At 52.3% G+C, this 20,870-nt stretch overlaps 1 protein-coding gene across 1 annotated transcript in view; it reads right to left on the reverse strand.

The window, feature by feature from the left end:
* Scn4a (sodium voltage-gated channel alpha subunit 4) overlaps positions 1-20,493 on the reverse strand; it is a 30,615-nt gene extending 10,122 nt beyond the window's left edge. Inside the window, exons 1-14 of the mRNA XM_050164276.1 lie at positions 20,221-20,493; positions 20,013-20,131; positions 19,813-19,902; positions 19,357-19,485; positions 18,835-18,926; positions 18,133-18,429; positions 16,891-16,954; positions 16,552-16,693; positions 14,791-15,000; positions 14,061-14,211; positions 11,567-11,805; positions 9,506-9,679; positions 8,019-8,375; positions 1,556-2,032 (exon numbers count right to left, since the gene is read on the reverse strand). Of these exons, the coding sequence (XP_050020233.1) occupies positions 1,556-2,032; positions 8,019-8,375; positions 9,506-9,679; positions 11,567-11,805; positions 14,061-14,211; positions 14,791-15,000; positions 16,552-16,693; positions 16,891-16,954; positions 18,133-18,429; positions 18,835-18,926; positions 19,357-19,485; positions 19,813-19,902; positions 20,013-20,131; positions 20,221-20,493 (2,814 nt within the window). The remainder of the gene's footprint in view (positions 1-1,555; positions 2,033-8,018; positions 8,376-9,505; positions 9,680-11,566; positions 11,806-14,060; positions 14,212-14,790; positions 15,001-16,551; positions 16,694-16,890; positions 16,955-18,132; positions 18,430-18,834; positions 18,927-19,356; positions 19,486-19,812; positions 19,903-20,012; positions 20,132-20,220) is intronic.
* Positions 20,494-20,870: the final 377 nt, after the last annotated feature.

The following is a 20,870-nucleotide window of genomic DNA, read 5'->3' on the forward strand; positions in this document are numbered from 1 at the left end:
GGGTGGGGGTTGGAGCTCTCTCTGGCCTCGCTAGTCCTCCTTCAGCCTCCTGGTGCAGCCAGGCCAGATTCTCGACTGGCTCCATGCTTCACGGAGACTCTTTATGGTGAAATCTCTAAAGAGAAAGATGAATTGGGCAGCCCCCTTCCGTGTGTGTGTGTGTGTGTGTGTGTGTGTGTGTTGTAGCTCCGTATCCAGTGCACTAGCCAGAAAATCAAGGGTGGGCAGGTCTTGTTGGCAGTTGACAGAAAGGAAAACTGAGGCTTAGAGCATTTGGTCAATCAGGGCATTCACGGAACTGCTGGCCTCATCCTTGCATGTCAGCTTCCATTATGACCCTTGAAGCTCTGCTCGCTCCTCAGACCTCTTGCTTTCCCAGAGTCACAGAGGTGCCCCTCTCTAGCCTGCCCTTCCCCCACCGAGTTCCTCATATCGAGGTTGAGGTTGGTGCCATGTTTCCTGGGGTATTTATAGCACAGCAGGCATTCAAGCCCCCAGTAAGTCAACATGCCACATACTGGCGTGTGCTGGGGGTTGGGATAAGGAATCAAGAGGCTTTAGAGTAAAGTTCATTATAGATGCCCCTGCCAGGCCCAGGGTTGAAGGGTGGGTGGGTAGTGTCCCTTCCATCAGGTGGTTCATCCTTTTCCTACTAGGACTGCAGGAAGGGTAATAGGCTCTGACAGGGTCCCCCAGACTCTGAGGGTGACCCGCACCTGTGTCTCAGTAACCCCCTAAGCCCCCAAAGGGAGAGCCAGGAGGAGCGAGCTATCTTAGGCCAGCAGGGCTGAGTGGATCAGGCTCTGCCTTGTTTTTGCCTCCAGACTCCCACTGGGATCTCTTGCTCCAGTCCTTAGATGCCTGTCCTGGACCTGGTACCCTGCCCTACCCTAGGAACACTGGAACAGCCCCGGAGGAATTCTATGGAAACATAAGGGACTGTGCCAGTTTCAGCCAGCAGGGGTCCTTGGGGCTATAGATCAGATCTGAACCTACTTGGGGCAGAGACTTGGCAGGGCCTTTGAGCCCAGGGGGCCTGTTTAAGAGAGACCTGCTGGAGCCAGGCATGGTGGTGCATGCTTTAATTCCAGCACTCAGGAGACAGGGGTGGATCTCTGTGAGTCTGAGGCTAGCCTGGTCCACAGAATAAGTTCCAGGGTAAAAAAAACTGAGAGAGAGAGAGAGAAGAGGAGAGGAGAGGAGAGGAGAGGAGAGGAGAGGAGAGGAGAGGAGAGGAGAGGAGAGGAGAGGAGAGGAGGAGAGAGAGCTCTTGGGTCCCCAGTGGTGGAGCTGAAGTGCCACAGATAGCATCTGTCCAAGAATGCCACCCTGTGGCAGGAAGGGCCCAGGAGGAGCTTTGGCTTGGCCCATTGTTGCAATCCTGATGTCTAAACTAAGAGTCACAGATTGCTCACTAGGTGTGAGCCAAGAACCTTTCACCGACGGAGAAACTAAGGGTCAGAAAGGTTTTATGACTTGTTTAAAGTTAAGTAAAAATTTTAAGCTGGGTCTTATTGGCTGCCGACCCCCGCAGCCAGACCCTCGATGGCCTCACCTTAATGTCTTCAGGCTCCGAGAACGTGTCAGTCTCCTCCTCGGTGGGCATCTCCAGGTCGGACTCCTCGGAAGCAATGGGCACCTGGATGGTGAGGTAGGGGTTGTTGATAAAGTTGAGGTGGTCCAGCTCGATGCTGGAGCGGGGGCCATCGCTCAGGCCCACGTGGTTCAGGATATGATTGTCCTTCAGTTCCTTGTTCTCATCTTCTGGGGGTGGTTCCTTCTTCTCATCCTCAGGAGCGCTCTCCCCCGTCTCCCCAGCACCCCCGGGCTCACCGAGGGTGAGCATTATGTCCTTGGGGCTCAGGATCTTGCCGTGCAGCAGCCCCAGGAGGAAGGCTTTGGCAAAGCCGATGCCCCACTTAATGCGTCCGATGGCAATCTGCAGGTTGTTCATCTCACCGTCTTCGTCGGACGCTGCCAGGCTGTCGGCGCTGAAGGAGCTCAGCAGGAGAGCCAGGAACAGATTCAGAACCTGAAAGCCAAGGGGCAGAGGGTCTCAGGCCAGCCAGGGTCTGGGGGACACCACCTTCATCCCACATGGGGTCCTCAGAACTGTACAGCAGAACTGCCTCGTGTTGGGCCCTTAAAAAGATGCCGTCTGCCAGGTGTGGTGGTACTAAACCCACGTAGTCTTCCTCCCTCAGTCTCCAGAGTAGCCCAACAACGGGCATGTTTGTCCACACCTGGCTCACACAATATTAAATGAAGTCAAGCTGGGGTGCGGCGGTGCACACCTTTAATCCCAGCCCTCAGGAGGCAGAGGCAGCAGATCTCTGTGAGTTTGAGGCCAGCCTGGTCTACATAGTGTGTCCCAGGACAGCCTGGACTGTGTAGAGAGACATTGTCTCAAAAATAAACACATAAATAAATATAAAGGATTTTATCAGGTGGGGTGCTCATGATTGGCAGTGGGAGGGCTACTAATGTCAGTTCCATCTTACAGATGTGGAAACTGAGGCTCGCCTCTGTCGTGAGACCCTGCTGCCCAAGGCAGTGACAGGGTTGGGGAGGTGCACCGTACAGACAGGGTTTGGGGAGGTACACTGGGTGACAAGGGGGAGTACGCTGGGTGACAAGGGGGTACACTGGGTGACAAGGGGATACGCTGGGTGACAAGGGGGTACACTGGGTGAAAAGGAGGGTATGCTGGGTGACAAGGAGGGTACGCTGGGTGACAAGGGAGGGTACACTGGGTGACAAGGGAGGTACACTGGGTGACAAGGATCTTACTGCTTTTACTGTTGGGAAATAAAGAACAAAGGCCAAGTCTAAGCTTCTGAGACTTCTAGGAATCACTTTTTTTGTTATTGTTTTGTTTGCTTTACCAGGCAGGGTTTTTCTGTATATCCCTGGCTGTCCTGGAACTCACTCTGTAGCCCAGGCTGGCCTTGAACCCAGAGATCTGCCTGCCTTTGCCTTCGGACCACTGGGACTAAAGGCATGTGCCACCACCATCCTAATGCTGACTGGGTCTTAAAAGGCTGCTGGTCAACCCATCCATTTCCTCCATTTTATTTTCCAGGGGACAATGACTACATACCTGCCAGGTGACCTCAGGGAGCCCACAGCCTAGTATAAGCAAATCCCATACCATGGGTATAGGTGGCAATAGAACTAGGGGATAAGTTTTGGCACCAAGCTACCCCACTCTACACATCAGTATATTAGGCTATCCGCTGCCTCAGTTTCCTTATCTGTAAAATGAAGGTAATTCTAGCACATTGTGATTGCTAAAAAGAAAAAAAATACAGATAGAATATTTAATAGGTACCCAAACTGGCTGCTATCACACTTGTAGCAATAGATAATTGTGCAAGGCATAGGGATTAAAGGATCAACTCCGAGGCTGGGTCAGCATTTTGTAAATAAGAAAACTGAGTCCCAGAGAGGCGCAATGATTCGTCCTAAGACAGACAGCATAGCCAGGATTAGATCTCGGGTTTCTAGTGTCATTATACAACCTCAGAGGGCACCATTCCTTCATACTACAAGATGGCCGGTATCCCGGGAGGCTTGCAATATGGCGGTCCTTCCTCCCGCCAGCCCACTCATCTTTGAGCGGCAAGATGACGATGAAGCTGTCTGGGTAGGAGGTCATAGCTTCTGCCTGCCAAGGGCATAGCCAAGGTCTTACTCTCCTGGGCATGAGGGAATAAGGGAGCTTATGTGTGAGAATCTACTGTCCTTGACTCTCTTAACGTGTCGCACTGCCTGGCGCTACCAGTGTCCTCCAAGGTCTTAACTACCTTAACATCCTTGCCTTAACTGCCAGGCTAATACGGTATCTTTAAAAACTATATTAAAATCCCCTTCAGAGGAATGTGCTGGGGGTCACTATCCATACCCCATAGCTTCCTGCCATTGCCCCTACCCACATTTACTGGTCTTTCTTCTCCCTTTGGGGAGGGGACATCCAGTTGCCAGAAACACATTTGAGATGGGAATTAGCTGCTCTCTGGGTCAGCAGGGTTTGCGCACAGCTTCTGCTCGGGACAGAAATAGCCTTCTCAGGCAAAGGGGGAGGGGCAGGAGAGGGAGGGTAGTCTCCCTGGGTGCTCTTTGGGGTGGGGTACCCTTGTCCTCACCCCTTCCACTTCTTCACACTAACCTAGAGGAAGTGATCAAGTGCCGTGGATGCTGTGGATGCAGAGGCCATGAGAGCTCGTGAACGCTGGCAGGGTGCCCTGGTACCCACTGGCAGACACCTACTTCTCTGAAGCCTCAGAGGGAGAGGGGTCAGAGAGGACTGTGCCCAAGGGAATGAGCACACTGTCTCCCTGGGCTGCTGCAAGCCCTCTGCGTGAACTGGGAGAGTCACAGAGCTGGGCTGGATGAGTCAGTCAGGGTGTGTGTGTGTGTGTGTGTGTGTGTGTGTGTGTGTGTGTGTAGCAGTACACAGAGGCAGCGCGATGCCACGACTATAGATTCTGGAGCCAGAAAACTTTGCTTAGTTTGCTCTGAGCCCTTGCTTCCTGCTCTCTGAAACAGACACATCAGTCTGCCTGTCCGCAGGTGCTGACGTGGACTGAGTGAACACACAGACTGAGCATAGGACTCAGGGCAAACGCTGAGCAAGTGCTGCCACCAGCATCAAGGGTACCGTGATGGCTGCCAGCCTAACTGGTGTCATGGTTACCAGAGTCACAGACCCAGGCTCTAGTCCCAGCCCAGCATCTCAAGAGCTGGGCATCTCTGGGCATCCTCCAGTGTGGAGATAGTATTCCGGGCCCCCCGGGCTGTGGGGAGGGTTACCAGCAGCTCAAGGCAGTAATGACTGGAGCCTCCCCTTCCCCAAGAGGAGGTGGTTACTGATTTTATTATAATAATTGCTAACCTAAAACGACCCACCTGTAACCTCTGACCTCTGAACTTAGAGGCTAAGCAGTGAGCCTGTGCCAGGTAACCCTCATGATGGCCATCACCCACGTCCTCGTTTTCAGATAGGAAAACCGAGAAGAAAGAGGTTAAAATTATTGCTGGGTGTGTGTCAGTGAGGTAGTTCAGGGTGTAAGAGAACTTGCTACAGAAACCTAAGGACCTGAGGTAAATTATCAGATTCCATTGTGGAAACAGAATCAACCTCCCCAAAGCGGTCCTGTTCTCTCTTTTCTTTCCCTCTCACTCTCTCTCTTTTTCTCTCTTTCACATACAAACAGTATTTTTTTTTCTTTTTTGCATGCTTGTAATCTCAGTACTTGAGTAGCTGAGGCAGGAGTAACCTGAGTTCAAGAACAGTCATGGTTGCAAAAGAAGATCTCACCTCAAAAAAAAAAAAAAAAAAAAAAAAAAAAAAAAAAAAGAGGGACACAAAATGTTGACTGCCCTTCTGCAGAGAGAGGCCCCTGCTACGGACTATTTTAGCCACCCTGGCCTTTAATCTACCCTCACAAAGAATTCCTTCAAGCATGTCCGCCCTAAGTTTGGCCCAGAAAACTACTCTTTCTCCCCATTCTCTCAGCCCCCTCCTAGGAACTGCAGTCCTGAGTTCTCCCGGACTGTAGCCATCCCACAGTCTCCTCCAGCTGAGGGGACACCCCTCCCCCATCAGCCTCTGTCCCCAGCCAGAGCTCAGCATATCTGAGAAGCTCTGACCTAGCAGCCCACAGATTCCTCCAGCCTTTGCTATGACGGCCTCCTCCACTCCCTGTTGCCCAGGGCAAGTGTCAGCCCCTGCAGGGGACAGCTAGGGGCAGCACTAAGGAGCCCCGATGGGAGTGACCTGACCTCTACCCCAAGAAGGGGAAGAGTCGACAAGCCCAGCCACAGAAAAGCTGGCCAGCTGGACCACGAGCTTTGCCTGTCCAGCCTGCATCTCTGCCATGCACAGCCCCACACACCAAGCCCTAGGCTACAGAAAGGGGCAAAATAGAAGGAGTTCCATCATTTCTGGGTTGCCCAGCACTGGATTGATTCTTTTTTCCAGACCACAGGACCAGAGGCAGGGAATAGAGCCAAAGAAAGTGGAAGAAAACCTTCATGGGGTCCTGGTTCCATTCTATGACACATCTTTCTACATACTAGTGAGGTCAACAACCATCCCAGTGACCTCAGGAGTTATGAATTCTTTGTCTTCTATTTGATAGAGACCCCAGCCTGACTGGAGAGCAGCTACGGTTCAATATCACACAGACAGCAACAGTGAGGAAGGCAGGGCTATCTGCCATCCTGCATCAGTTCCCTCAAAACACAGCTTGCAAGGCTGGGAAGTGGAGTGTCTACCACAGGAGTGGGATGGCCTGAGTTAGCATCCTCAGAATCCATGAGAAAAGATATGTGACCACTCAGGTCTGTAAACCCTAAGCTGGGGTGGGGGTGGGGGTCCAGATGGGCAGAGACATGCAGATCTCTAGAGCTCGCTGACCAGCTGGTCTGCGGTCTGCCGATCAGTCAGGGACCCTGTCTCAGAAGAGAGGTAGAGATGGCTGGAGAGATGTCTCAGTGGTTAAGAGCACTGACTGCTCTTCCAGAGGAACAGAGTTCGACTCCCAGCACCCGCATGGCAGCTCACAACTGTCTGTAAGTTAAGTCCCAGTGAATCTAACTCCCTCACACAGAGATACATGCGGGCCAAATACCAATGCACATAAAATAAAAATAAATTACTAAAAAAAGAAGAAGGTAAGTTGGAGAGTGATCAAGGAAACCCCTCCATATCAACCTCTGACCTCCACACACACGTGCATACATGTGTATGCACACCTACACACACATGTACACACGAATATACACAACCATGACACATATAAACAAGGTGGAAGGCTCCTGAGGAATGACACCTGAAGTTGACCTCTGGTTTTCACACTCATACGCACATGTGTGCACCTGCACACACGGAAACAGGGGAGCATGAGCGCGCTCATGCACGTGCACACACCCACACATGCAAACACATACATACACCCGTGTGCACGCACGCACACAAATACAGCCTACAAGCCAGACATAGCACACACCTGTAATCACGGCACTCAGGTACCTGAGGCAGGAGGATTGATGAAAGTTCTAGGCCAGTTTGGGTTATACCGTGAGTCTCAAACCAACACTGTCCCTGAACCAGAGACAACAACAGCATGTGGTACTCAGTTGAAACAGATTCCCAGGCTATGTTCTAGACTTTGCAGAGTCTAGAACTCTAGGGCTGGGGCCAGGGACCCGTTTTAAGAAAGTGCTGCGGATGGTTAAGCATAAAATGCTGAAGCTCACTGAGGGAGGTCTTACAAAACCACCATTTTCAGGCGGGGGCCATGGAAGGTGGAAACTTTTTTTTTTTTTTTTTTTTTTTTTTTGTCAGTGGAAGGGTTTGAGACAGGGTTTCTCTGTGTAGCCCTGGCTGTCCTGGAACTCATGCTGTAGACCAGGCTGGCCTCGAACTCACAGAGATCCGCCTGCCTCTGCCTCTTGAGTGCTGGGATTAAAGGTGTGCACCACCACTGCTTGGTGAAAACTTTTTAAAGTTAGATTTGTTCATTTTATTTTATGTATGTTTTGCCTGCAAGTATATATGTGGATCACATGAGTGCTTGGTGCCCAAGGAGGTAGAAGAGGATCCTGATCCACCGAAACTGGAATTAAAGATGGTTAGGAATTATCATGTGAGTGCTGGACATTGAACCCAGGTCCTCTGCAAAGGCAGCAACTGGTCACAACTGCCGAGCCATCTCTCCAGGCCCCACTGTTTATTTCGAGACTGTCTTGCTATAGAACCCAGACTGCCTGCCCTGGCACTCATTTAGAAAGTCAGGTTCTCTTTGAACTTGCAGAGATCCTGTTTCAGCTCCCTGAATGCTGGCATAGGCTGTCCACCACTGCAAGGCCTGACTATAGAGATCTAAACGCCAACAGTTTTGTACAGCTCTCCCCAAAATAAACAAGCCCCTCAAGTGAGAAAGAGAGGAACTGGACACGCTTCGTGTAGTTCCCGTGTAAGAGTCAGGAAGCTCTCGAAATAGCTTACTTACCACCAGGTTGCCAATGACCATGACCATGAGGAAGACCGTGAGGCACATGGCCTGGCCGGCCACCTCCATGCAGTCCCACATGGTCTCGATCCACTCCCCGCAGAGGATGCGGAAGACGATGAGGAAGGAGTGGAAGAAGTCGTTCATGTGCCAGCGCGGGAGGGTGCAGTCTGAGGCTATCTTACACACACATTCCTTGTAGCTCTTGCCAAACAGCTGCATGCCCACCACGGCGAAGATAAAGACGATGATAGCCAGCACCAGTGTCAGGTTGCCCAGCGCACCCACTGAGTTGCCAATGATTTTGATGAGCATGTTGAGTGTTGGCCATGACTTAGCCAGCTTGAAGACACGCAGCTGCCAGGCAGGGGGAAATAGGAGAATGAATGAGGCTTGGGGACCACCAGCCAACCCCAGGGAGCCTCAGGAGAAAGCTCAGTGTTCAACAGTCTTAACCCCCATCCTCCTGATGAGCAAGGCTTTTGCCTGCCTCTGTTAATGAGGGGGTCTTTGTGTCCTATAGCCTCCTGGCATCCATGTTAAAAAGGGGGAAAAAGGCCTTATCCATTAAAGATACAGACTAAAGTATTTACAGGTGAGATTGGACACCAGAATTTGCTTTAACATCCCCTCCCCCTACAATAAAAATAGACGAGACAGGGCTGGAGAGATGGCTCAGAGGTTAAGAGCGTTGCCTGCTCTTCCAGAGGACCTGAGTTCAATTCCCAGCAACCACATGGTGGCTCACAACCATCTGTAATGGGGTCTGGCGCCCTCTTCTGGCCTGAAGGCATACACACAGACAGAATATTGTATACATAATAAATAAATAAATATTAAAAAAAATAGACGAGACAGATGAAAACAGAACTGCAGTACATGTGGCTGGGGAGACGGCTTAGCCGGTAGGAACACTTAATTGCTCTTCCAGAGACTCCCGGTCCAGTTCCCAGCGCCCACATTCGGCAGTTCCTAACCACCTGTAACGCCAACTCCAGGGGGCCTTGCATCCTCTTCTGGCCTCTACATGTGATAGCATGTAGATACACGTGATTCATGTCTGGCAAAAGACATGTGGCATACGGACACACATACATAAACTTGGAAAAATTGTAAAGATAAAGTTATACTACACTAGTGGCTGTTGGGGGTGGGGACAGGCACCTAAAGAGTCATTTTTTTTTTTTACTGTATGCTTGAAAGCCCTTATGATGAAGTTAAACAAAACAAAACAAGACTGAACTTCAAGGGGTAGAGAAAAAAATAGTAATTCTTAAGTCCCAAGCGTGGTTTTGTCTTCCGTCAGCCCGACAACACGAGCCTGAAGTCAGCTCCATTGCTGCCCGAGGTCATCTAATGTCAGGTCCCCCACCCCAGCCCTGTGTAATAGGAAGGGAGGACTCTTTTTTCTAGTTCTGGGGGGCCAGGTAGCATGCACCCTCTTAGGGTCTCCTCCCATCCCCCCTCAGCCCCTGAATCTTGTGTACCAGACGGAAGGAACGCAGCACCGACAGCCCCTGCACGTTGGCCAGGCCCAGCTCCACCAGGCTGAGGGTGACAATGAAGCTGTCGAAGATGTTCCAGCCCTGTTGGAAATACTCATAGGGGTCCATGGCAATCAGCTTCAGCACCATCTCTGCAGTGAAGATGCCCGTGAAGACCTGGCAGGGGGTGGGACGGGACATGGAACCCCTGTCACAGAGCCTCACGGAGAAAGGGGTCTTGGGAGATCCCCCCAAAGGTGAGGGTTGAGGACCCTGAAGAGAGGTAGGGAGTGAAACCCACAGCCTATGTGTGTGCATACGGTGCCAGGTACAAAGGCCATGTCATATGCCTAGGTGGGTACAACAGAGATCCCATTCCTACCCATTTCTGACCCGTGACCATGGTCAAGCCACTTACTTCTTGGGTCTTCAACCTGATCCTAACATTCAACATTCATGAAGTGCCATCTGGTCCACACTGACCTCATTGGCACGCAGGTCTCTACAAAGCTGGAGGGATTATCACACTCTTTGGACGGATGAGCAATTGAGGCTCAGAGAGGTGCACCCCAGATCCCTTCATGCCGCTCAATTCCTTGTGTCCTCAGCTCAGGATTTCTCCTCTGTACTCCCAGCCTCCCTACGTATATCTAACCCCAGGAGCTAGCAAACTTTGCCTTTTTTTTTTTTTTTTTTTTTTTTTTTTTTTTTTTTTTTTTGATTTTGAAACAAGTAGCATGCAGCTCAGGCTGGCCTTGAACTCACTATGCAGCAGAAGGTGGCCATGGACTTCTGTTGCTCCTGCCACCACCTTCCGGGTGCTAGGGTTACAAGCATGTGTCATCATGCCTGGCTTTATTCAGGGCTGGGAAGGGAGCCTAGGAAGGCTTGCACACTAGGTAAGCACTGTACCAAATGAGCCACACCCTCAACCAAGCCTTGGGTCTTGGCAGGGACCGAAAGGGATGGAATCAGTAAGAAGATTAGCTCTGCCCCCTCAACCTCAGAACAGGCACCCACGGGCCTCACAGTCCCTTAAACTTCACTGGCATAGCCCCCCTCTTACTAGGCGTCAGCTGCTTTGGATTGACAGCATGCCTCTAGGTACACACTGGGTCCCTCCCAAGAGCTGTTTCTGGCCATAGCAGGTGCCCAGACAAGAAACATAGTGTGGACATTGGGTAGACAGGCAGACAGGTCCTGCCCATCACCACACCCTGGCAGCTGTGCCCTTGCCTCTCTAGCCCAGCCTGGCCATGGCTGCTTTGGGCATCTTCACAAGATGGACATACCTGCTTTGAAGACTGGGGATTCTGATGCCATGGTTCTTATGCGCCCTACCCAGTGCTGGTACCGTCCCAGCCTTCCCTCACATGGCACACTCTCTGAGCTTGCCTCTCCCTAGAGATAATGGGAACCTCGGAGCCTCTTGTCCGTTTGCCATGGTGGGTGGGTGGGTGGGACTGCAAAGGGAATTGGGGAGGGTGGGGCACGGTGGAGCAGAACTGGAGGAGGAGGCAGCGGCTTTTCCCTTTGTCAGGCTCCAGTGGGGCTGGCTATGAGGTGCTAATGCCCCTAATGGGCAGGGATAAGCAGGGGGATCAGAGCGTGTCAACAATAGCTGGGCAGCAAAGGGCTCGGGAGAGCACCCGGTGGGGCTGGAAAACGGGAGGTCTCTGGGGTGAGGGAGAACCCCCGGCATTTGGGTGTCTTTGGCTATATGCCCTCACTCCCGAGTCCCTTAGTCTCTTTTAGGACCACGACAGTCTATGAAAGTTGAGAAACTTGTTACCTAGCCCCAGCCATTTCCACGCCCCTACTCCCTCGACCCCAATTCCTAGATGTGGCCTGGATCCCAGACTTCCAGGAGTCCTGGTCTCAGCTCACCCCACTCTCCTGGTTCCCAAATGCCTTGAAGCTCAATCACCATATTCCCCAGACCTCCTCTGCACGACCTGTGCCGGCTGGTACCCAAGCGCCCCTACGTTTCCACACAGCCCAGCCAGGCCCACCCTGCTGTCCTCTTCTCCAGATGCCCGCCCTCTCCTTCTGCCCCTTGCTTACCAAGTTGCCCACGGAGAGCACATTGTCAAAGTGCTCAGTCATGGGGTAATGCTCCATGGCCATGAAGAGGGTGTTGAGCACGATGCAGATGGTGATGCCCAGGTCCACGAAGGGGTCCATGACAATCAGGTGGATGATATGCTTGAACTTCACCCATGGGGCGCAGCAGTTCCAAATGAGCACTTTGTGCGCACACTTGTACCACCACGGCGGGCACTTCTGGTGGGCTTCTTCCAGCTCTGGGGGGTGGGGATGGGGCGGGTGTCTGATGAAGAGTCTCTCCCTGGCTTGACCCTTACTGTCTAGCTCTTTGTTCCTGCTCCTACCTCCCACCCTTTAGAACTCCACGTTCCAACACTGAACCCCACTGCCATCTTCCTCATAGACTGCCTCACAGGATGTCAGTCGTCCGTCAAAGCTCCAGCTTTTCCTATGCTCTGACTCTTGGCCCCACCCCCCTCAGTAAGGCCTTCTCTAGCCCCAGGACCAGCCCCTCACAATCCCACTCACAAGCCCCCTCCCTCCGAGCCCTGTCCTCTTAGAGTTCAGCCCCTCAAAGCACACCGCCTTCAGAAGCCTTACCCTGAAGCCCTCCCAGTGATCTGCTTTGGGCCCTCAGCAAGCCCATTGTTGCACCCCCACCATGCCCTCCTATAGAGGTGCATTATCTGTGTTTTCATAAATAAAGCTTGCCTGAAGATCAGAAGGCAAAACAGTCACACTAGTCAGCCACATAGGCCAGGGAGTAGTGGCACACCTCTGTAGTTCCAGAACTCTGGAGACAGAGGCAGAGGGGTCCCTGTGAGTTCAAGGCCACCCTGGGCAACACAAGATCGAATCTGTCTAAAGGAGAAACAGAGCTCATACAAAGGTGCTTCCAGCACTTGGGGGTCACATGACTTTAATCCCAGCACTAGGGAGGTGGAGAGAGGGGCGGTATGGCTGAGTGTAGAGAGGAATATAAGGAACTCAGCTGAGTGTGGAGTTTGAGGATCGGTGGAGACAAGATCTCTCTCCCTTTTGGCCTGAAGATTTGGAAGAGGCAAAAAGTCTCTCTAGTGGCTTGGCTGCTTTGCTTTTTTGATCTTCTGGTTGGACCCCAATAACTGTCTCTGGGTTTTTATTATTATCCATGCTACACCCTCCCTCCCCTTAGTGTGCTGGAGCTGCGCTACCTGCCATCCTCTCGGGTGTGGGATTCTGCCAGGAAAAAGACATACCGTGGTCTCTGACTGGGTTCCAGAGTCTTTAGGAAGTGTTGGGGTACACTTTAGAGGGTCAGTCCTCAGGGCTGCTGGCCAGAGTTCCTGAAACCTTTCCCTCTCTGATGCTGGTAACACTAGTCACCCCAGACTGTCCCCAGCATAAACACCTTTCCCCTCTGGAGTGACTTTCTGGAAAACCCAGTCTGTGGGGCTGTGGAATGGGGCTGTTCCTTTACCTGGCCTCTGCGGCCTATGGGCGTAGCCTCCCCCTAGGCTGTTTCTCCAGTACTTACTTTTGTAAACTTAAGAGGCAAATACTATTGGTGCCCCCTGTTTTGCAGGTGAAAGAGACTAGGGTAGGTGGCCGTCCCTTGGAGAACCTGGGTAGGGCTGGGGTCCTACCCAGGAATGAGAAAGTGAACCTCTTTCCTTGGCTCTCTATCTCAGGCTAGTCTGCCTGGGCTCCTGTAGGTGTCCCAGCATCTGAGATCTAAAGCCTGAGGAAACAGGCAGGGAGCTTCTTGGGCCACCTCTGCCCAGCATTCCTGGACCATTTTCCCTAGAAGAACACCATCACCTGAACGCAGAGGTAAGTGTGAGATGGAGCCCTCTAAAGGGTCACAGAGCCCTGAAGAACCCCAGACTCTGCCTTTAGCACAAGGCAAGCCCTAGGAAGTGACTGGGTATCCTCCATCTTTGGGTCAGAGATACTTTTTTTTTTTTTTTCGGCAGAGTTTTTCTATGTAACAGCCCTGGTTATCCTGGAACTCACTTTGTAGATGAGGCTGGCCTCGAACTCACTGAGATCCACCTTCTTCTGCCTCCCAAGTGCTGGGATTAAAGGCGTGCGCCACCACTGCCCGGCCCTTGTTACTACTTTATTCTCCTCCTGGGACTTGGGGGCACCACAGGACTTGTGGGGAGTTGTGATTCTACTCGGGGGAATTTAAACATTGACTTTTAGCCTTTACCCAGGAAACACTGGAGTAGGTTCTGGAACACCAGGCCTTCCTGGTTAATATTATTAGCCTGTCCTTCCTCGTTGCCTTGGCAGCCCCCAAACCCTCCCGGAAGCCCCTAGTTCCCTCAACGGCTTGGCCTTGTGGCCAGAAATGAAGCAGGTTGACAGGACTATATTTATCCCAGCTTGTTTCTTTGGTGTCAATATTAAGTTACTGCCCTCCTGAAGCTGGGTCCAAGCAGGCCCCACCCTGCACCTCAGGAGTCTGAGAGGCTTGGTGGGCAGCATAGGCAGAGTGGGAGGAGTGATGGGGGCACAGGGCACTTACCCTCCATAGCATCTGAGATGGCACTGTCTGCGCTGCAGCTCGGCCTTGGGGGCCCCTTCTCCCCGGACGTGTCCAGGCTGCCATTGCAATCTTTGTTGTGGACTGGGTCCCCATCTGCCTCCCCACCTTCCAGAGCCTGGGCAGCCTTAGCCTGTAAGTCAGCAAGGATAATGAATATGAGAAGTCTCACTCTGAGGTAGGGGGATGGGCACGCTGACTCTCAGAAACTCTTACTGAGCCTTTATCTTAGTTGATGTCATATCTAGTGCATGGAGAGAAAGGGGCAGCCTTCAGTGGTGGTGGAGGGACGGGGTAAAAAACAAAAGAACTGAAGACTTTGGCCCAGAAGACTCTCATCCCTATTCTCTGCTGGGCCCTAGACGTCATACGTGCATAAGAAAGCAGGAAGCTGTCCCGTGTACAACCTGGGGACCTGCCTCTGACTCAGCAAAGCCCCAGAAAGCACGAAACCATAGACCTTTAATCTGGAGGAAAGTTCACAGTTCACTGTCCCAAACTCCTCGCTGTGTGATGGGGAAACTGAGGTATCCCTTCCACTAAAGCTCCCAACCTGGAGCTTTCTGTTCCTTTTGCTCCATAACCCTTCCTCTTGCCCCTGCTCCTCCCTTATCCCGCCAGCCTGCCTGGAAGGAGCCAGGAGTTAAGCAGTTCAGGCCAAGGCCAGGGAGACCCTTGGTCCTCACTCCAGACTCCTTGCCTGGATCCCCACCTTTTCTAACTCCTCCTGATGTTTTTTGTATTTCTCAAGCATCTGTTGAAACTCCTCCTCTTTCTCCTGGTCCTCAGCCAAGGTAGCTTCATTCTGCTCTGCATAGGCCATGGCCACCACCGCCAGGATCAGATTGATGAGGTAGAAGGAGCCCAGGAAGATGATGACCACGAAGAAGATCATGTAGGTCTTGCCAGCTGCTCGAAGGGTCTGGGGATGTGGGAAAAAGGAGGGAGGAGTCTCATGGCCTCCATGGGTCCTTCTACATGGTTGTTGCTTAGGTAGATAGGCAGAGGAGGGGTCCCTCACGGAGCCTGGAGACAAGGTGTAGTCATCCTTAGCAACTCAACCTTATTCTGGGAAACCTCAAAATACGTGTAGTGACCTAAGCATTCTGGTGTCCCAGATCAGAGTCGTGGGGAGTCCAGATAGGCACTCTGAGGTCAGAGAATCAGGATGGACAAATAGCAAAAAGGGCTTCAAACCTTGCTTTGCCTCAGAGCCTGGGACCTAGGAACTGTTCAACAGATAGTAGATCTATGATTGCTGTTATTATTAATCTTGTTAGAAACACTGACAAAGATCAGAAGACACCATCCTTCCTTCTCAACCCACCTGCTATACCAGCCATGGACATCAAATGCAGGCATCCCTTGGTATCCTGGGAACTGGTTCCTTGGATACTAAGATCTCTAGATGCTCATCCCCCTTATAGGAAACGGTGTAGTATTTGCTTCCAACCTAGGCACAGCCCCCTCCTCTAATCCTCTCTAGACGATCCATGGTATCTAATACAATGTAAGTGCTACGGGTACAGTTGCTGGGCCTTCTAAATTATGGAATAAAAATCTTTTCCCATAGGATATTTGTGTGTGTCCTCCAAACAGGAGTCTCCAGTATAGGCACAATATTTTTTTTTATCTGAAATACTTTCTCTCTTCTCTCTTTTAGTTTAGTTTGTTTTTTATTTGTTTATTGATTGATTGATTGACTGGGTTTTTTGAGACAGGATTTGTGTAGCCCTGGCTGTCCTGAAACTCACTCACTCTGTAGACCAGGCTGGCCTCAAATTCAGAGATTCACTGCCTGCCTCTGCCTTCAGAGTGCTGGGATTAAAGGTGTGTGCTACCATTGCTACCACTGCTGAAATACTTCTCTTTATCTCTCTCTCTTGCACATTGCTGGGAATTGAACCCAGGACCTTGTACACACTCGGCAAGTACTCTACCATTGAGCTTTATTCCCAGCCTTTTGTTTAGTTTTTCAAGACAGGGTTTCTCTGTGTAGCTCTGGCTGTCCTGGAACTCTCTTTGTAGGCCAGACCGACCTCTCTAACTCAACAATCTGCCTGCCTCTGCCTTCGGAGTGCTGGGATTAAAGGTGTACACCATCACTGCCCGCTCCATTTTTTTAAAAAGTATCTTCAATCTGTAGTTGTTTGCATCTACATAAGTGAAGCCCACAGATATGGAAGGCTAACTACCATTGTGTGGGGGCAGAGTTAAGTTCCTGAGCTGTCCTACCGGTTTTTCTGAGACTTATAGATTCTTGGGTCCAAGTCTATAGCAGGCCCAGACCTCAGTTCATAAAGCAAAAATAGAAAAGGACTGTGGTTTGACTCTGGCCAGGTATTCATAAGAACCCATAGGGAAGTCCCCTAGAGGAGATGGTGGGGGGGCCTGGCCACTGGGGGTGGGCTCTGAGGAGCAGTGGTGTGGAGGGTATGTCTGGGGTGGCGGGGCAGAGCGAGGGCAGCTGTACCAGCTGGAAAAGGTTCTCCCAGTAGTCCTGCGTCATGAGGCGGAAGAGAGCTAGGAAGGCCCAGCTGAAGGTGTCATAGCTGGTGTAGCCATAGTTAGGGTTCCGTCCAGCCTTTATGCATTCATAACCTTCGGGGCAGTGCCTGGTAGTGAAAGAGGGGACCGGATTAGGGAGGGAAGAGAGCTGAGGACCGATGGAGGACTCTGAGTGGAGGATCCCTCATATGTCCTCCAAACACCAAAGCCTTCTATCCTTGCCCACTCGTTCCCCCACACTCCTATCCACCCCAGATACATGGTTCTAATGAAGCCCCACTTCCCAGGATACCCCACAACTCACCCGGCATCACTGCTGTTCCCACAGAGCAGGGCATCATTGGAGCCCTCCAGGAAGTAGAAGTTTCCTTTGGGAACACAGAAGCACAGTAAACACACGCACACAACACACTACTCCATGTGTGACCCCTCCCATCTGTAACAAACAGTCCCAGATTCCAAGCTCTCCAGCAGCTAAACTGCAGGGGTTCAGCGCTAAGCCTCACCTCACCGGCTTGGCACCAACTCTGGTTATGAGGTCAGAACTCACCAGGAGCCGAACAAGGGGCAAGGGTCACGTGTCTGTGTGTGCATTAGGCTACCACACACTTATTTAACTATAGGGATGAGTTAGAATCTAGGGGCCACAGTGAAGGACGAACACCATTCCAATATGCAGACACCGTGAGTACCAGAGACAGAGAATGTGTATAAGTGTTGCCATGTGCCCATAAAGAACAGGCATGTGAACAGGACACGCTCGTTGGCAGCCCTACCAGGAGGGGAGCACAGAGTATGGGGAAGATGGGGAAGGAGAGCAGAGTGCCCAGGCTACAGAAGGATGATGGACTGTGTCTTTGTACAGCGAGAGCTTGTGTGTGTGTGTGCGCGCACGCGTGTGTGTGTCTCAGGGAAAACTCGGTCTTGTTTCTCAGCACCAACTGCACCTTTTTTTTCAGGGAGTCTCTTATTGGAACCTGGGGTTTGCCAGTAAGGCAGGATTAGCTCACTGTACAGGGCGCCCCTGAGATCTGCCTGTTTCTGCCTCTCCAGTGCTGAAATCACAAGCGTGTGCCACCATGCCTGGAAGCTTACAGGGGTTCTGGGGATTGACCTTGAGTCCTCAATCTTGCACGGCAAGCATTTATAGACTGAGCTATTTCCTCAGCCTCAGCAGGTGCAGGGTTTTAGACAGTGTGTTATCATTGCTTAACCCTTGAGGGAAGTTTTGTCATATTTCATTTGATAGGAGAGGATATTTTTGTTTTGTTTTGCTTGTTTTTTTGAGACAGGGTTTTTCTGTGTAACAGGCATGGTTGCCCTGGAATTCACTCTGTAGACCAGGCTGGCCTTAAACTCACAGAGATCCACCTGCCTCTGCCTCCCAAGTGCTGGGATTAAAGGTGTGCACCACCATGCCCGGTGATAAGAGAAGGTTCTGAGGGTCATGACTGACTATTGGAGCCTACCCAAGCTGGTCAGTGATAGATCTAGGCTTATGTTCTCTGCAAGAAGCAGCCGAGACAAGGGCTGCCTCGCTTCTCACCTTCGTCGTTGATGTAAGCATCCCAGTCAAAGGTGTAGTTGCTGGCCCAGCTCTCCTGGCTGCTCCACGTGTCGTTGCTGTACCATGTGTCATTGCTGTACCACGTGTCATTGCCGTACCACGTGGTGTTGGTGTCATTCATGGGCGGGGGCCAGCGCACGCACTTCTGACGCAGGTTCCCCATGAAGAGCTGCAGCCCCACGAGCGCAAAGACACTCAGGCAGAAGACGGTGAGGATCATGACGTCGGACAGCTTTTTCACGGACTGGATCAGGGCTCCTACAATGGTCTTCAGCCCTGGGCACGGCACGGGTGAAAGCGTCAGCGTCAGCGGGGAGAAGGGTGGGATGGTAGCGGACTCCACCCTGAGCCTCAGCCAACTCCATCTCTGAGGCGGATTTTGCTCCTCATAGCGCCTTCCCTGAAGCCTCCCTTTCCTGAGCACCTCCTCTATGCTGAGCTTGGCTTTGTCTGGAGACGAATGACCTCGAAGATGCAATGGGCTGCTGCCTGACCCTCAGAACTACACAAAGGCATGGAGAAATTCTAATAAATGTCACCACGCTAGTGCTCCCAAGTGTGTTCTCCGAGCGTTGTCATTAGCCTAGGTTAGACTCTTCGAACCCGAGTGTTCACTTCTAGGCCTGAGTACTGTGGAGGGGGTATGTTCCCCAGGCAGAGGGTCCCCACACCTCCCAATACCTGGGATAACCGTGATGGTTTTCAGGGCCCGCAGCACACGGAAAGTCCTCAGGGCTGAGATGTTGCCCAAGTCCACAAACTCTGTCACATACCTGTGTGGGAAGTTAAGGTATATGGGGGGGGGTGTCAGAAGTGGGGCAGAAATCAAGTGTCTTTGGGCCCAGAATGAAGAGTCCCAAAGAATTCTTATAATGGGGATTACCATAAGGAATGGCGGGCAGGTCAAATAACCCCCAAAGTTCCTCTTATAGCCCAAGAGTTGAGAAGAACAGTGCTGAGCTTGCTGCTGGAGAGCGGAGAAGCAGGGACAGCCGCGCTCACCCACTGGCTGTGTGGCTGAGTTAGGCTGCCTCCTAAGGTACGAGGAGGGGATGCTGACCTCTGGGCAGGGCCCTGGGAATGTCCTAGATGGTGTGGCTCAGTCTGTACAAGTCATGGCCCGTGCCACCACCCTCCTGTCAAAGCCCCCTTTGGGGCTCACCCTTCTGGCCGCTCCCACCCCAGACCTAGGGTCTCGCTTACGCCATCGTGATGACACTGAAGTCCAGCCAGTTCCAGGGGTCCCGGAGGAATGTGAAGTCGTCAATGCAGAAGCCTCGGGCCAACATCTTAATAAGAGATTCGAAAGTGTAGATCCCAGTGAAGGTGTACCTGGCAAGAAGAGGGCCGGTCAGGGCCACAGATGTCACCTGGATATCACCACAGTGTGTGTGTGTGTGTGTGTGTGTGTGTGTGTGTGTGTGCGTGTGTGTGCATGGCAGCACACACACAACCTTAAAGGAGGGGCGCCAAGATGGCACATGGCTACCCAGAGCTGAGCCCATTGGCGAGGGTGATAGCATACCCTCCCCCACCCTGACTTAAGGCATTAATGGTCACAGGGACAGTGAGTCTTCCCTGAAAGACAAGAGCAGTGTCAGTCTGAGCCCGCCCTCGGGATACAGACCTGGAAGAGGGAATCTGGGGAAGGCAACTTACTCCACGTCCTTGGACCAAGATGGCGGGTTGCTCATGGTCATGAACACACAGTTGGTCAGGATGGTAATCATGATAAACATGCTGAACAGCGTGGGGGTGGGTCAAGGAAAGAGAGGGAGGAGGCAGCTGGGAAGAGGAGGGCACAGGAAGGTCTCCTCCCCACCCCTAACCTCCCGGCCTTTCCCACTGGGGCAGGATATGCGTGAATGAGCACCTTGATGGCCACACGCCTGACGATGCTGAAGGGGCTCAGCATGTAGAGGGCAGGCGTGGCGGAGAAGCGGAAGATGGCCTTGCCTTTGTTGAGCACAATGAAGGTCTGGGGGGAGAGAGAGAATCTGAGTCTGAAGGACAGACAGGTAGGTGGACAGGAGGCACAAGAAAGAGGGAGCGCTCCTACACCCAGACCTTCTTGTCACTGTAGTAAGGGTCCAGGTCCTCCAGGGGGATGCCGATGACTTCAGGTGGGGGGTCCCCGTAGATGAGCGGTAGGTTCTTGCCGGCTTCCAGGTCACTGCGTGGCTTCCGCTCGGGCTCCTCAATTTCCATTTGCTTATTCCGCTGTAGCCGGGCCTCTTCCTCCACTGCCCGCTGCTCTATGGCTGCCAGGGACTCGGGGGTGAAGGGACGCAGGCAGTGGGGACCCGGGGGTACAAGGGTGGGCAGAGATGAGCTGGCCATCCTTGCATCCTGGGCTCAGGGGCCAGAAGGGTGGTAGGCAGTGGGGCAGCTGCAGCCCGTAGTCCTGGGGTTCTGGGGATCACCAATTCCCTGGGTCTACTGTGTTTGCCTCACTTCCTGCCTGCCCAGGGGTTGGGCCAAGGAGGTGGGTGCACAGGTCTTGTTGGGGCTGGGAGATGTGCCTGCAAGACCTGGGCTTGCTGCTGCACAGGTGCTGGGCAGGAAGCATCCCCCACCCCAGGCCCCACAGTGCACTCTTCTCTCCAAAAAATTGCGCCACCTTCGGGATCAACAGAAAACAAACCAGATCGTCTTCAGTCTTGGGAGTTTGGGGCCAATGCCCCAGTGTCCTGACAGTTCAAACTCCAGGAACCGTG

This window comes from Alexandromys fortis, unplaced genomic scaffold (assembly GCF_014885135.2).
Source record: "Alexandromys fortis isolate MF-2015 unplaced genomic scaffold, M_Fortis_MF-2015_v1.1 scaffold_156, whole genome shotgun sequence".
Classification (NCBI taxonomy): domain Eukaryota; kingdom Metazoa; phylum Chordata; class Mammalia; order Rodentia; family Cricetidae; genus Alexandromys; species Alexandromys fortis.